The sequence below is a fragment of the Dasypus novemcinctus genome, chromosome 10 (assembly GCF_030445035.2).
Source record: "Dasypus novemcinctus isolate mDasNov1 chromosome 10, mDasNov1.1.hap2, whole genome shotgun sequence".
Lineage (NCBI taxonomy): Eukaryota > Metazoa > Chordata > Mammalia > Cingulata > Dasypodidae > Dasypus > Dasypus novemcinctus.
In genome coordinates, this window is record NC_080682.1 from 21,316,877 (window position 1) to 21,332,506 (window position 15,630).

The window sequence follows — 15,630 nt, forward strand, 5'->3', positions numbered from 1 at the left end:
TAAATTGGATATAAAAATAGTATTGACCTCAGGTTGTTGGGACCATTTTTTTTTTTAAAGATTTATTTTTTATTTACTTCTCTCGCCCCTCCCCAGTTATCTGCTCTCTGTGTCCATTTGCTGTGTGTTCTTCTATGACTGCTTCTATCCTTATCACCGGTACCAGGAATCTGTGTTTCTTTTTGTTGCATCATCTTGTTGTGTCAGCTCTCTGTGTGTGCGGCACCATTCTTGGGCAGGCTGCACTTTCTTTCGCACTGGGTGGCTCTCCTTATGGGGCGCACTCCTTGCACATGGGACTCCCCTACACAAGAGACACCCCTGTGTGGAACGGCACTCCTTGCGCGCATCAGCACTGAACATGGGCCAGCTCTACACGGGTCAGGGAGGTCCGGGGTTTGAACTGCGGACCCATGTGGTAGGCGGATGCCCTAACCACTGGGCCAAGTCCGCTTCCCTGTTGGGACCATTAAGTGAATCAATCCACATAAAGTGCTTAGCAGAGTATCTGGCACAAAATAAGCGGTCAATAAATGTTATGTCATCATCATCAACTTCATCATCATCATCATCATCATCATCAGTTGCTAGTTATGTGCTTAGCACCAGGAGTAGCAATGAATGAGATATACGAGGTCTGATCTTCTGTGAGATGTCTGCTTCTTATTTCAGGGCCCTTATTTTTGATTTTTCACTTGCTCATTTTAATCTCTGTTGAATAATTCATTTTAGGAGAAAGATTTTGCCTTCCTCCACTTTACTCCAGAAAACATTATTTATAGTTGGGGATTGTTTTCTGTCTATCTGAATGCTCTGAACCAGTATCTGTTCCCTTTAGTGGCTCTACTTTGTGAATGCAGTATTTTTCAGTACCCAGTGGCAATTGGAGCAAGAGGAGTAGGGGGTAGTTAAAATTCCTAATGGGGTTTTGTAAGAGCCACTTCCTACTTAGAGAACTGGGATAAAAATGGTTGTTATCATACTTAAAGAATTGTACTTTCCTCCTCCTATACTGTCCCTGTTCCCAAGATACACTGCCCAAACTTCTCATTTTCAATGTTGTGTAGGCAACACCTGTGGGATTCAGTGGGTTTAGATTCCCTTCTCTTCTCTATTAACCTATTAGAACACAAACAGAACATCTATCAGCAATTGCCTTTTTTTGCCATCCACTCTATGCATTTGGATGCCAGGTTTTCCTGTATGCCTGATTTAGTGCCCTTTTGCCCATGGTGCTGGCTGGGGCCATCTCCCTGGCACACGAACCTTAGTGATGCTAATTAGGCAGATACACCCACTTGCCTTGGCATGTTTTAAGGATGACCCAAGCTGCAAACACCAACATGTCTAAGACATATGCTCTCTTCTTTGTGTAATTTCATGCATCAAAATATGCCTACACACAGGGGTGTGTGCACACAGACACACTTGTATTCCTTTTTGCCTGGTAGAAATAGGCTTTTGCGATGTTCCTTCTACTCCCACACATGCCCCTCTGTGGCTGGCACCTCTCCTAATTACTCCCATCTACTCCCTCCCCATAGACCTTTTGTGGGTATATTTTGGCACACATTTGCTTGGTTCTGCCTAGTTCCTTTCTCTTTCTTTCTCTGCCTCCCTCCCTCTCCCTCCTCTTCACAACTCTTCAGAAAATTTGTTAAACTATACACTTTATTATTAATGTAACATTTATGAAAAATTCTTCACAGTTACAAAAGTACATGGTTATAAAATCACCTTCATACAAAGGTTGGCATCTTCCCTTTCCCCAGCCCTCCCACCCCCAGATATCAGCACTCCACTGGACAATGGTTAGAAAACCTGAGAGCTCTGTGGATCCAGAGCTCTCCACCCAGTGCCAGGGCAAACACAACAGTGATTTATGAAGGACCCTGCAACATGCCTCCCTCACTTCCCTTTTGCCTGCTTCTGGGGTAGGGAGAACAGACAAATTCCTCTAGGGGATGGTGTCCTTCTGAGGAATAGACAAAGGTGTCTTCTTAACCTCTTCATCATTGCTGCAGTGATGTTAACAAGGACATCTAGGGGAAATGGGGGCTATAAGTCTTCCCTGATAGTTGAAGAGAAATACCTGCCTTGACCTGTTCATATTCCAAACGTCAAGCTCCTGGAAAGGTGCCAGAAAATTCTACAGCAACTCTGGGGACCTATTTTTGCAGGGTTCCTTGGGAATCCTTGTAGGAATGAAGAAGCAGACATGAACATTTGTCTGAGGGAGACTAGAAGCAATAGTTCAGAGAGGTATGGTACAGATAATGGGGTCTTTTCTAAAAAACAGTTTTCTTGACCCAAAGTTGGCCATCATAGCCCTATTGGTTAGCTATATACTTGGTCCCAGTATAAAAGAAGCTTCTGTGACTAGGACATGTCTCTGAAGGGTAGAGAGTGGAGGGAAGCAGAGAGGAAGCCTCTCATTAGGTTGCTTCAGTCACTGATTTTTTCCTTCTTATATTTATTGAGCAGCCAGCACCACCCCAGCCCTGATGGGGTTCCATCTTGGTTTATCAAAAGATGTAACAGCCGTAAGGTTGAGAAGACTGTGTGTCAGATACCTGAACCCAAATTCCAGAGATATGTGCCCCACGTTAGCAGATACCCAATACACATGGAACCTCAGGGACAGATACACTGACTCAAAGATACCACAACACATACATGTTAACCAGTCTAGAAAAAATTAATGAAACTCTTTTGGAATACCAGTACAGGTTCTAGGCCACTGAGTGGTGGGAACTGTTCCAATACAACCAGGATTGTTAGATTACCTATAGAAGCATGCCACTAATTGCTTGCTTCTGACAGCCCAAACAAGGCTGTGGTGTTGTGGGAAGGAGCAGGGAATCCCTTGAAAGTAGGAACTTGAATGAGCCATGGCATTTCCCTCATTGTGCTTCAGTTAACTGGGGACTTTCTAGCAGCTGGAGAAACATCTGTTCTTTAAAAGCCCATGCATCCTTCTCAGAAAGGTTTGCTATTAATGGAGACCAAATTGTTCCACTAGAAAGGACATCTGATCTCAAGAGGCACTTGGCATCTTGTTTGGTCCTAGTTATATGCAAAAAAAGCACATTATCTTGAAATGTAACCTATACTCCAGCAAACAAGAGCCCCTAGGAGATTATCATAGGTGTCCCTCTGTGGGAGGTGTAACTATTTTAACAAGTATGTCTAAAACCTCCTTCTCAAATACTTGAGGCTATCAGCTTTAGTGACAGAGAGCAGCCTCAGGCCACCCCTCCCTGATCATGAAGAGATCAGTGTGAAGTTCTGCTCCAAAAGTCAGAGGAGCAGGGCCCCAGCCTAGGTGTTGTAATCAGAGATTCAGGGGACACAAGGTTCAAGTTCCCCAGGTCTAGCAGAGTCTCTAGGGACTCCTTTGATGAACTCAGGGAAGCATCAGGGAGGAAAGACTCCTTGGAAGATGATGCATTATCCTATGCCATACCTTGCATACTTTTCACAGGAAAGGATGGGGTGATGAACACTTGCTGGAGCTGGGGATAAGGTAGAAAGCCCCTGTCCTAATTCTGATCCCAGCTAGCCCTGCCAACATTTAAATTGTGCCATGAAATCCCCTCCCCATTCAGCCTTATTTCTTGTCTCCTTGGTCCCACTTTACTTCGCTTACCCGGCAGAGCTTTTCACCCCACAGCTTTCTCTGTACCCTTGGCATCTTTTGGGGCATAACACAGCAGGGCTGATTAAAAGAGCTTCCTCTCCTGTTTCCCAAAGATCTTATTTTTTACACGACTGCCACCGTGGCCTCCAGTTCTAATGATTTATGCACTGTAAGGCAGGTGTCTCTTAGTCAGATGTTTCCTGTGCTGCCTCTGTGTTTCAGAGGCTATGATTTGCCCTGTGGCAAGCATATCTAAATCTGTACAGTTGCTGGGTTTTACTGCCCTTCATTTAGCTGATGTACTAGCATGCTCATGGCTGCTGGAACCCAGAGGCCCTCAACCCAGCCCTTCAAGGCATTTTCTTTTCCATGCACCTGGGAATGCACTGGAAAGAGAAATGAGTTAGAGTGAAGAGTCTCAGTCTTGACACTTAGGCAAGCCATGCCCTCTCTGCAGCCTGCATTTTCCCATTCTGTAATATAGGATTATCAAGATTTGGGTTGTCTCTTGCACAGGGTTGTGAAAAAGCACTTCATTCATGAACTCTCCTGTGCTGAACACATACAGGGAAGGTAATGATGAAGCTGCTGAAGGTGATGATGAAGATGAAGAAGACAACGATGATGATGACATGATGATAATTGTGCTTTGCACACAAAGTTACTTAATTTTTGACTGACTGATTAGACAAGGTGTCCCTGAATGGAGCAGCAGTTACCTTCCTTCTAGGGTTTATCCAGATAACTTTGGGTGAGTCAGAGCTCCCCGAACCACAGTTCATTCATGCGCCAAATGGGAATAATAAGAACCACCAGGCAATGCTGCTGTGAGAGTCGAAAGAAATGAGCCAATATACGTAAAAGTGCCCAGTGCAGTGCCTGGCTCCTTATGAGTAGCTTCATCAGCACTACCTGATTTTTTTTTAGGTACAGGGGTGGGGATTGAACCTGGGACCTTTTATGTAGGAAGCCAGTGCTCAGTCACTGAGCCACACTGGCTCCCCTGAGTTGGTTTTTCCATTTGTTTGCTTGTTGTTTGTCTGTTATTTTGTTGTTTTTAGGAGGCACCAGGAACCAAACCCGGGACATACCATGTGGGAAGCAGGTGCTCAGCCTCTTGAGCCATGTCCGCTCCCTGAATTTATGTAACTTTAGAGGGAATAGTGATTGTGATGGGGTAGTGCGAAGAGCACTTTATTTTGCTCATTCAATTGCACATGACTTTAACCTCTCTGAGCCTTAATTTCCTCATCTGTCAAATGGGAACAGTCATGCTCTCCTCCAAAGATTGCTATATGCCCTGAAGGGCATTTTCTGTGGGGAGAGCCTACCACTGCCTGGCCCTGGCAATGCTTGGCATTTAACAACTCTCTCGCCCTTGTGCTCAAATGGATAAGTTGCTTCAAAGAAAGAGCAGGCCCTCCTACAGCTGTGAGTACAGTGGCTTTCTACCACTTCTGCCCTGGGTCCTGCCATGCTATAGGTCAGTAGCCCACAGAGCACTTTCCTGGTGAGATATCTTGGCCTGAGCACTGGGGCAAGAACAGGTGACATGGCTCAAGGTCCCAGGGTGCTGGGACTCTTGCTAGACTTTCTGCCTCGCTCTTCCAAAGCAAAGACTTGAGTGAGATGCAGGAGCCCAGGGGCAGGAGAAAGGACACTGTGTGTCCACCATCACCTTGCTGCCTGAGATCTCGCCTGCAGGATGCAGTTGTTGACATGGAATGTGGGAGCTGTCACTGGGAGGTGGCCTCACCTGGTGGCAGCTGGTAGGAGGAGGCCCAGGGGCTGGCATGGAGGCCTTCTCACTCTCTGGAGGCCGTGGTTAGCAGTGCCAAGAACTGATAGACTGGTTGTCCAAGGGGAAGTTTTGGTTCTTCTGTGCTGTTCCCCCTTAAGTCACAAGGGACTGTTACTGTTCTCCACCTGCCACGCATGTTCTAGGACTCTGCCATTTGCTTATGCATGCCTTTTCTGGTCTACTTGACAATTTCCTACTCATTCTTCATGACCCAGTTCACCAGTCCCTGTTACTATTATAATTTTCTTGGACTTTGCTTGGCACAATCAGTGACTCCCTCCTCCTAGCTTCCATAATTGTATGTTCAGAGTACTGACATATTGTCTTAAAGGGAAGAGTTTTTGAATCCCTCTTTCCTAGTAGAGATAGAAGCCTTGAGGGCAGGGACTGAGTCAGGTTCACCTGATATTCCTAGTTCCCAGCCCAGTGCCTGGCCCAAAGTGGAAGCCCACATGAAATTAGTTTTCCGACCTTGCTTGAACCATGACCATGGAGGCCAAGGTATTAAGGACCCAGAGTGAGGGCAATGGAGGAGGGTGTCCAGTGGTCAGCAACAGCAGTGAGCAGCATGGAGGACGTGTGGCCCTCACCTCAAATCTCTTCCTCTTCACTGGCCTTGCTCCAGCGGTGGCAGCAGTTGGCTGTGATGCCTAGGAGGAAGTTGGTGGCCACGGACGCGATGGAGACCACGAAGCCCACGAATGCGATGAAGAGGTAATCGTCCAAGGTCAGTGTCAGGTGGCAGGCCTTGAAGCTCTCTTCCGTCAGGGAGAAAAGCGGGGCACCCTCTACTTCAGGGGGGCCCCGGCACTCGGCCAGCTGAGAATCTGCAACACAGGACCCAGGGAGGGTGAGGACCAGGTGGGGAGATGGACTGGATTGGAGAGCCCCACCCCTCATATATTCATTGTGGTTTCTTCCATGTGCCAAATATGTTTGCTTATCTTATTTTCTAATAACCATTCAGGGCAGGTATTTTTATACCTCTTTTTATAGAAGCAGAAATCATTGCTTGGTGAGTTTAATAACTTACCTAAATTCCTCTTCCTAAACTAATAGTAGATCTGGGACTTTTATGGGTATCATTGTCTCTTACAATATCCTCTCAATTGGTCTCTGGGTTTCTGTCCTTAAACCATCTCAACACAGTGGGCTGCATGATTCTTTTAAGCCTCAAGTCCAGTCATATCACTCTCTGCTTGAAATCTCCACTGGCTTCCCACCTTCCCACAAAGCCAACACCAAAGTTCTCCCCTTGGCCTCAAGGTTTCTTCCTCTTTTGTTTACTCTGCTCTAGTCACACTCACTTCCAGACCATTCCACCATGTCCCCTTTCAGGAGGCCTTTGCATTTGTCCCCCTACTGGAACACTTCCCCCTCAGATATCTGCATGGCTCAGCCCCTCTCTTCCTTTGGCTCATTGCCTCCCCAGCCCACATTAAATAGTAATTCCCACTTCACCTGGTCCCAGGCACTCCCCATTATACCTGCTCTGCTTTATCTTGCTCAATAGTACTTAGTACTGTCTGACAATTGATTTGCTTCTTGTCCTCCTCCCATAGTAGCCTTAGCATCAGAACAGTATCCCACCCATGATAGTTGTTCAACGCATCTTCCTTAAATGAATGTGAATGAGTGATTCTGCCCAATACCAAAGCACTGGATCTTCCTATTACCCCATGTGGCTCTGGGTATGAAACAAGCTCTGGCTTCAGAGCAGCCATCCATTCCCTTGTCCACTGTATAAATATCAATCAACCTCTCATCTTGGGAAAGTTTGTTTTGCCTTTCTGGCTCTAGGGTTCTTCCTCTTTAAAAAGGGGATAATCCGCCCTGAATTGTCTAAGAGAGTTGGTGTGAAGATGTTTTGTAAATGGAGTAGTGTGTCAATGTTATTTATTCAATCTGTAGTTTTTAAGGGCAAAGAGAAAGTGGTGGATTTGGACTGACCCTTTTGAGAACTGGAGGAACATCAACATTGTAAGAGTCAAGCTCACAAGGAGGACACAACTTGCCCCAAACCCCAGGTTGCGTGTTCCCTGGAGGCTGGGTACCTAGGGCCCCTGACCTTCCCCAGCAGGCTGAGATCCTGTCTGGAGTTAACTATTCAAGGGACTTTCCTCTGGACACTGGGAGGCACTGAACCCCAAGTCTCTTGTTCAAGTGTGTGTGTGTGTTAGCAGTGAGAGAATGGGTGTCTGGGGGATGGCATCACATGTAGGGAACATCCAGAAGACACTGGGAAGGGAACCAGAGGGGAATCAGCGGGATGGTACTTGGGTGCAGGAAGGGAGTGGGGGGCTGACAAAGCTTCCTGAGGTTGGGTTATGTCCTAAGGGCTCCCTTAGTTGTCTCTCTTGGAGTTTGTCCAAAAAGCATGGATATTAGTGCGAATTGCATGAAGAAAAAAGGAGGAAGAAGTGAAAAAGGTAGTCCTGCCCACACCAGCTTAGAAGTCCAAGCGCCTTCTATGCAGAATCTGCATTTCTAGCTGTGGCCTGTTGGCTTTCTCCTGATGGGCCTGAGGACAGTTATCTTCCCGCTAGAGCTGGAGGCCCTCATCTGAACCGATGGCCTCTTGAACCGCTTTGCTGCTCTCTGGTAGTCTGTGATTCTCCCGCAGGGCAGCAGGGAGCTCACAGGAGGAGCCCGTGGGTGCAATGGAAGCTGAATGTCTGGGACTGCCCTTCTTGTCTTCAGTGCAGGGAAGACAGAGGGGAAGGCACAGCCTGCAGAGGTTGAGCAGGCGGGAAAATCGCTCCAGGCAGCCTTCCCCCTCCCGCCCCCCACCATCACCCCATCTAGGTCCCCAGCTATTTTGGTCCCAGAGAAGTTCCTCCCACAGCTCTGTGGAAACACTAGAATCGTGACCCACGGCCTCCTTAGCTATTTTGGTCCTGGGCTCCCCACTCAGTTCTCCTCTTCCTCCTACCTCATTCTGTAGCCCCCTTCTTCTGAACACAAAACGTGGAGTCCAGGCTCTGGGGAAGCGTCCCTAGCCCTTCCTGTCATTCTACTGCTGGGGGCTTGTGACCAGGTTCGGTGCTGTCACACTGATGACGGCGGTGGAGGTGGGGATGAGGGGCAGGGAGACAGAGCTGAACCCCGCCTGCCTCCAGGTCAGGCTCGGGCACCACCCGGTGGTTCCAGAACCCATCAGGCCCCGATTTGGCCTCTGGCTGGGATCGGCTGGTCAGGCTGTCACATCTCATTCCTCCTCTCAGCTCTCCACTCCTGCCACACCTTGCAGACCTCAGCTGAGGCCCTTTGACCAGCCTGGCACCCAAGCTCTCACTCTTCATGTTAGTCCAGAACCCGGCTCTTCAGGAAACAGCCAGAGGACAACCAGAATGCCCAGGTTGGAGTCCTGCCCCCAACACCCAGCAGCGACAGGACTGTGGGCAAGTTCCTGAACTTCTCTGCGCCTCCATCTCCTCCTCTCTAGAGTGGGGGCTTGCTTGGTTGTTGTGAGGCTAAAATGAACTAATGGTGCAATGCGCTTAGAATAGGGGCTGGCAGCGTAAGTGCTATAATAAGTAGTGCTAGCCCTGACTATTTCTTAGAGAGTTTTCTCAGTGCTTAAAAAAGCAGGCTGTAAAATAGAAGAAGGCTTGGAAGTCAAGTAAATCAGGTTTCTCTTCACAGCCCCGCCTCTTTCTAAATGAGTGACTCTGGGTAAGCCTCTCAATTGTTCTAAACCTCAGTTTCTTCAACTGTAAAATGGGTATAATAAAAAGCGGGGGTCTAGTGAGACAATGCATGGTGAGTTCGTAGGTCATGGCGAAAGCTCTGTAAGCGCCATCTATTGTTCGCTCTTCTTCCTCCTTTACTATCTGTCTGCTCCATTAGGTCATAAGAGACACAGAGGCAAGGGCCACCCCTGTTTCCTTACCAGTGGGTACCCGAGCCCGGCATGCCTACTATGTGCTCAGCAATACATGTTGAATGAGAGAGCCGATGGACAAAAAAGGGCGAGCACAGATCAAGGCACATAGGATGTGCTTGAGAGCTCGAAGCCTCTCCCTTTTCTTTGGGAATCTTGGCCATCGAGGAGGCCAACTCCCCCGCCTCCCGTCCAGTAATCCAGTCCTGCTCTCTGCCTTACCCGCTGTGCAGCGCTGGATCCGGTTTCGCAGCCACTTCAGCAAGGGCTCCATGGTGCAGCCGCACACCCAGGGGTTGCCGCCGATCTGCAGGGTCACCAGCCCCGGCAGACCCTCGAGGGCCTCGAGGCTGAGGAAGGCCAGGCCCCCGTAGCTGAGGTCCAGGTCTCGGAGCTGTACCAGGCCCTGGAAGGCCTGGGGGTGCACCCTGCGCAGCCACGGGTTGTGGCTCAGGTCGATGTGCACCAGCCCGTGGGCCGCCTGGAACATGTCCGCCGGCACGTGGCTGAGATTGTTGTAGCTCAGGTCCAGGTGTGCCAAGCGCTTGGCATGGAGGAAGAGGCCGGGGGGCAGCTCCACCAAGGAGTTGTTGCGCAAATCCAGCACCCGCAGCTCCATGTAGCATGTGAGATAGCCGGGGGGCACGGCGGCAATACGGTTGTGGGCCAGGCTGAGGTTGCGGGTGTCCATTGGCAGGTCTGGGGGCACCGAGAACAGCCGCTGGCCACTGCAGTCCACCACCTGGTGACGGCACGTGCAGAGGACTGGGCAGCTGGTGCCAGCGTCCGAGTGCATCACCCCCGCTGCCAGGAGGAGGGAGACCAGCAGCATGGCTGGGTGGGGGGGCCCGGGCCAAGGCCGCTGGGCCCAGGTGTCTCCCATCTTAGGCAGTTGGCAACAGTTGTGCTGAAGGGAGCTCACTGGAGCCCGGGCTGTGTCCATGGACTCAAGAGCCGCAGAAGGGCAGCTATATCAGGGGCTGGAGCCCTGCAAGGCGGAGATTCTGAGCATGTGGCATCGTGGTGCAAACCTTTCCTGGGAGCCTTTAGGCGCAGAAGGGATCCTTAGAGGGGACCCACGGGAAGTCCTTTTCTGCAACGTAGGGCTCAAGAAATCCAGCTGAGCTTCCCCAGGGTCTGAAAAGATGATCAAAACTTGAGAAAGGAACGGGGAGAGGATGGGGCTGGACCCGTCGCCAGCAGCTCCCGGAAGGGTCCCTGCAGGTCTTTGGCGTCCCTCTCACCCATGGCTGCTGGGAGCTTCCTCCTGAGAGGTGGGAGGGAGGGGGTGAGATGGATGACAGGTGCTCTATTAAAGGTCCTGACACTTGCCCTAAGAAACCTTAGGCGCTGCCCCAAGTCTGGGGCTGATAAGGAGGCCAGGGCGGCACCTGAGCCCCAGTATTCAAGGTCTCAGAGGTTGTCTCTCCTGGAGGCCCAGGGGGCTCAAGTCCAAGGGGGTCCTGGAGTGGGTGCTTTGGGAAGTGAGCCCGGGAGTAAGTGGGTCTCCATGGGCATCCTGAAAGCCCAGGGCCTCACCCTTGCAGCTGCTGGGGTCCCAGGCAGCACCCACTGTCTAGGCCTCCAGGGCTGGGAAGAGCCGAACGTCTGGGAGGTGCAGGGCTGGGGGTCAGCTAGGAGCGCCGTGGCCCTTTCTCCCAGCCAGCGCCTCCCGCAGGACCTTTCTGTATTCTGTATTCTGTATTCAGCAGGCTGAGGCCGAGGCAGAGTTCCCTCTGTCAACAAGGAAAGCACTCCGGCTGAGAAGTCCAGCACCCTCTCTGCTACCACGACCTCCTTCCCGGGTGCCTTTTCCCATCTCTCTCTCACTCCCCCTTTCTTTGTACCCCAAAGTGGCAGGCTCAGACCTCCTCCCATGCTCATCATGTTGTCACCCCCCCCACCTTCCCCACCCCACCCAGCGGCCACCCTCCTTATCCTTCTTCTCCTTAACACCCACCCCCGTCAGTGCAAAACACCCCACCTTGAACACCCACCTAAAACAGAACGCGGACCACTCCACACTCTGACACACTCTCAGCGCTCCTGCCTCTCTGGGTCTCACATACACACTTGCACACATGTGTGTCGCTCTTCTCCTGGGAGCCCCCCTCCCAGATTTTGCCCTGCCCTGTGCTCATGCCTCCCCAGTTTCCTCTCCCGCTTCCGTCTGCACACACGCTCATGCCAAGCCCCCTTTGCAGTCTGCTCTCACCATTGTTCACCCCCAGCACACACCCCTAATCCCAGCATCCCTCCCCATGAACACAGCACACCCCTGGCCGCCCCCCAGCACGAGCCCACGCCCACACTTGGTCCTTTGGTCCCTTCCTTGCAGGCTGAGGGACTGAGAGCAGTGACACACCTGCCACCTATCTTGGACCCTCCGTGGCCCCCAGCTCCTCACTTGTCCCCTCCTCACTGCCTCCTTCCAGCCCTGCCCCTCTTTCCATCCCTGCAGCCCCAATCCCACCCGGTGGGAAGTCACCCCAGCTACCCTTTATACAGACTTGTCTTTCGGAGCCCCAAGGTCTCCCCTCCCACTCCCACTCCCTCTTGGGTTTACTCACTCTCTTCCAAGGACAGAGCCATCAATCTGCAGCAGATGCGGGTCTCCCTCCCCCTGGAATCCCTGCTTGCTTCAGGAGAACAGATTGCCTCCCGGTCTCTTCCCCTCCCCCGGCCTCTCCTCTTCCGTGGCTCCTGGATCCCGGGGCAGCATCCTCTGTGGTTTCCCGTTCTGTGGTCCTCCTGCCCCTTCTTTTACCCGAAAGGGTAGTCACAGAGAGGATGCTTAGAAGAAAGTTGGCAGAATCAGGAAGCTTCTCTCTCAAACTCAGCCGGTGCTGAGGCTGCTGGGCTTTGTGGCTTCCGCCAGGTCTTCCCCTCCCTCCCTTTCCCTCCCTTTCTCCCCCCTCCATCCTTTCCCCTCCTCGCTCCCTTTCTCACTCCCCCCTTTTTCCTCGAGGGCCAGGTACTGACGTTTCACTGTCTCTTAGCAACTGCCTCCATATCTCTGAGCAACAGGAGAACTGGCTCTGGACCCCACCAAGATGAGCGAGAAGAGAAGGAAGCAGGCGGCAGAATCCACAGCCACACGCAGGATCCCGATGACAAGGCAACGGGAAGAAGACGAGAGGGAGGAGGCAGGGCAGGGCAGGGCAGGGCAGGGGAGGCGCAGCCGTGAGGGAGAGGGCCGGAGGGTCCAGGTGGAGGCCGAGGCACGGATCTGGAATGCAGACATAGCAGGGAGCGCCTAAGGGCATCAGATCCAGCCGGGAAAATTGGGAGGGCTTGGACCCGAGAAAGGAACTTCCGAGGAGGGAGAAGAAAAATGGGGGTAGGGGCGATGAAGATATGAGAGGGATGGAGAGGAAAAAGAACTGTGCGTGTGACAATTTGCCTACCTATAAGATTCAGTCTCAATTGATATGTGGCAACTGCTTCCCTGGGTCCGAACGCATTTGGTCACTAGATACCAAGTAACTGGCTCAGGGCTTGTCAGGGACAATCATAGGAAGCAAGGTCTTCTGTGTGTTCCTTGGTTTCCCTAAGTCCTGACCGCATCAGCTCTCTGGGGCTAGGTTTTGGGCTGGAACAGAGGGACTTACCCTGGGCTTAGGACCTGAGTGGCTTTTGGGATGCGAAGGGCCAACTGTCAGTTCCCAGTAGGGTACCCTGGCTCTAGAGACACTGGGGTCTGCCTCTAGGGGAGTGGGAGTTGCTGGCAAAACCTCGTGGTCCTTTCTTGTCTCTCAGTCCGCAAGAACTCTGCTATCCTGTCCCAATGGCTTCAAGTCTCCTGTCCCCCCATCCTCACCTCTACCGCAGACTGACTTCAGATGAGGGTGAAATCTTTGCAACACCTCTTTTCTTGATGACCCATAAAACATATCTCTAGCTCTTGCATTTTTTAAACTGGCTCGACTGGTTGGTTTGGTCAAAGAGCTGACTCATTTCTTCATTTTGATATTTCTTTGGCACTCACTGTGTGACCTCGGGACTCTTGTATTTAAGTCGAATCTTAGGTCTTTGAGGGAAACCAACAGGGAGCAATAGGGTGAAGTTATGCAGATTTTGGTCACTTACAAAGTTTGCAAAATCGTTGACGTTGCTCTCTCTATGGTTCTTTTCCTTACATGGTCACAGAAGGTCTGCCTTCCTTCCCACTAAGCTTTCACAGTTTGCTCATTTTGAATTTTTCATGTTCTCCAATGTACAATGTCTATGCAGAGTAACACGGTAGCCACTTAGTAAATATTTATATGTCAGGCTGACTTAGATAAATATGAGTTGCCTCCCCCTTTAGAAAATGGAATGGTGGTTCAATACCACTTATGAGCTTAGAAATGAAATCCTACTCTTAACCCACAAAATGCAACACATTCCAAAAAGTAAACCCATTATAAACAAGTTCTGTCAACTCCAGGGAAGCAAAGCTGGCATAATACCTTATTATCATATCACTAAATGAAAAATGGTAGAAAATATAATTATCTCATTAGAAGCTAAGAAATGTATTCAGCACAATTCAGTATTTTATGTTGACTAAAGGCCATTAAAAATAAAAAAGGAATGGAACTTTTTCTTTTATTATATGATGGGAAGATTATATTTACAATTAAAATGAATAATATGATAGAGGAGTATAATTAGTGACAGTTTCCTTAAAAAATAGAATCTTGGCAACATTGCCATCACATTGTTCAACAAGGGATAAAATTAATGGCACCTAACTCATGCAGTTGCTTTTGGTTATATGAGCTATTATTAATAAAGCACTTAAGAGAATACATAGTGCTGTAGTATGTATTAAATCATCAAATTGTTCAATTAGTTATGCAGAAAGGACAACAAATCAGTTGCATCAAAACAGGTAATAAGAGAGTATCGTATTTGCAGATAATTTGAATGTATTCTTGCATGAGATAAGTCTCAAAACCTTCGGGAAAACAAACTCAAGGGCATTTCACTGAGTGGAATGTCTTCTGAAAAAGTGAGGTTAATTGGAGCAGCCATCTTTTAAGTGAATTTTTACCCTTAATCATTTTATAAATTAAGTATTAAACCATTATTTCCCAAACTGGTGTCCCATGGAATACGGTATACAATGAGAAAAATGTTTGCTCTCAGATAAGTTTGAGAAACACTGAATTAAAGAAAATCAAACACTTTTTTTTTGTTGTTACAAAATTTCTCAGACAATTTAATACACAAATAAATGCTCACGGTGAGTCACCAGGGTGGGTGTTGGGGGTAAAATGTGTGTGTTATCCAGCATTTCCTAAGCGATCTATTATATATATATTTTGTCAGACCTCCAGATATTAATATACCTGGAGCATGGTTTGGGAAATACTAAATTAAATTCACTATGGACTATGCCTGGTTTAGATGGTGTGATGGTTTGAAGCTGTATTTACCCCAGAAAAGCATATCTTAAAACCAATCCGCCATGTCAGTTGGCCCTACTTTGGAGTTTGTGGTCCTGAGTGTGATGGAGTTGGACTCGGGTGTGATCTTTGTTCACAAACCTCTCCTGTCACTTTTACCAGATCTGTGGTTGGCACTGGGGTTTAGTGTATACTCAGGGGACCTGAATCTCTGGACTGTCCATGTGATAGCCAGGCCCTGAGCCTTCACAGACTTGCAACTCCTATCCTCTGGTTTATTGGACTTACCCCAGCCAGCTAACATGGAGGTGAAGAAAGTCAACCACCACACCAGGGAGCCAAGAGTGCCTACAACTGCAAACAGGAGAATTGCATCCATCATCCAAGTGGAATCGAAGCACCCTCTTGATACAGAGATGTAGTGGACATAACCATCCCAGGGTCCACAGGATGGTGGTATAGAGTATAGATTAGAGTGGACTTACTGATACTCTATTCTGGAACTAATGTGATTAGTAATGGAAGTAAATGTAGCACTGAGTTGGAGAAAGTGGCCATGGTAGCTGCTCAGGGTGTGAATGGGAAGAAGAGATGTGATGTGGGGGCATTTTCAGGACTTGCAGTTGTCCTGGGTGGTACAACAGGGACCGTTTCTGGACATTGTATGTCCTCCCATGGCCCACTGGGTGGACTGGGGGAGAGTGTAAACTGTAATGTGGACCATTGACCGTGTGGTGCAGCAGTGCTCAGAGATGTATTCACCAAGTGCAATGACTGTCCCATGATGATGGAGGAGGTTGTGGTTATGGGAGGAGTGGGTTGAGGGGGGTGGAAGGGGTATATAGGGACCTCATTTTTTAAAATGTAACATTAAAAATAAATAAATTAATTAATTAAAAAAAAAAAACAAACC

General features: G+C 49.3%; 1 protein-coding gene across 9 annotated transcripts in view; it reads right to left on the bottom strand.

Annotated features, from left to right (window-relative positions):
- LRRC55 (leucine rich repeat containing 55) overlaps positions 1–12,399 on the bottom strand; it is a 71,735-nt gene extending 59,336 nt beyond the window's left edge. For 3 of the 9 annotated variants that reach the window (XR_009187561.1, XR_009187560.1, XM_058305436.2), the window contains exons 1-3: positions 11,895–12,225; positions 9,547–10,591; positions 6,032–6,268 (exon numbers count right to left, since the gene is read on the bottom strand). Coding sequence is in view for 4 of the 9 variants with exons in the window: in XM_058305436.2 (XP_058161419.1) it covers positions 6,033–6,268; positions 9,547–10,267 (957 nt within the window). In the remaining 5 variants the exon portion in view is untranslated. Of the gene's footprint in view, positions 1–1,653; positions 6,269–9,546; positions 10,592–10,863; positions 11,061–11,894 lie in introns of those variants that run through there. The other 6 variants (XM_058305438.1, XR_009187562.1, XR_009187564.1 and 3 more) reach the window with 6 other exon arrangements.
- Between the last annotated feature and the right edge of the window lie 3,231 nt (positions 12,400–15,630).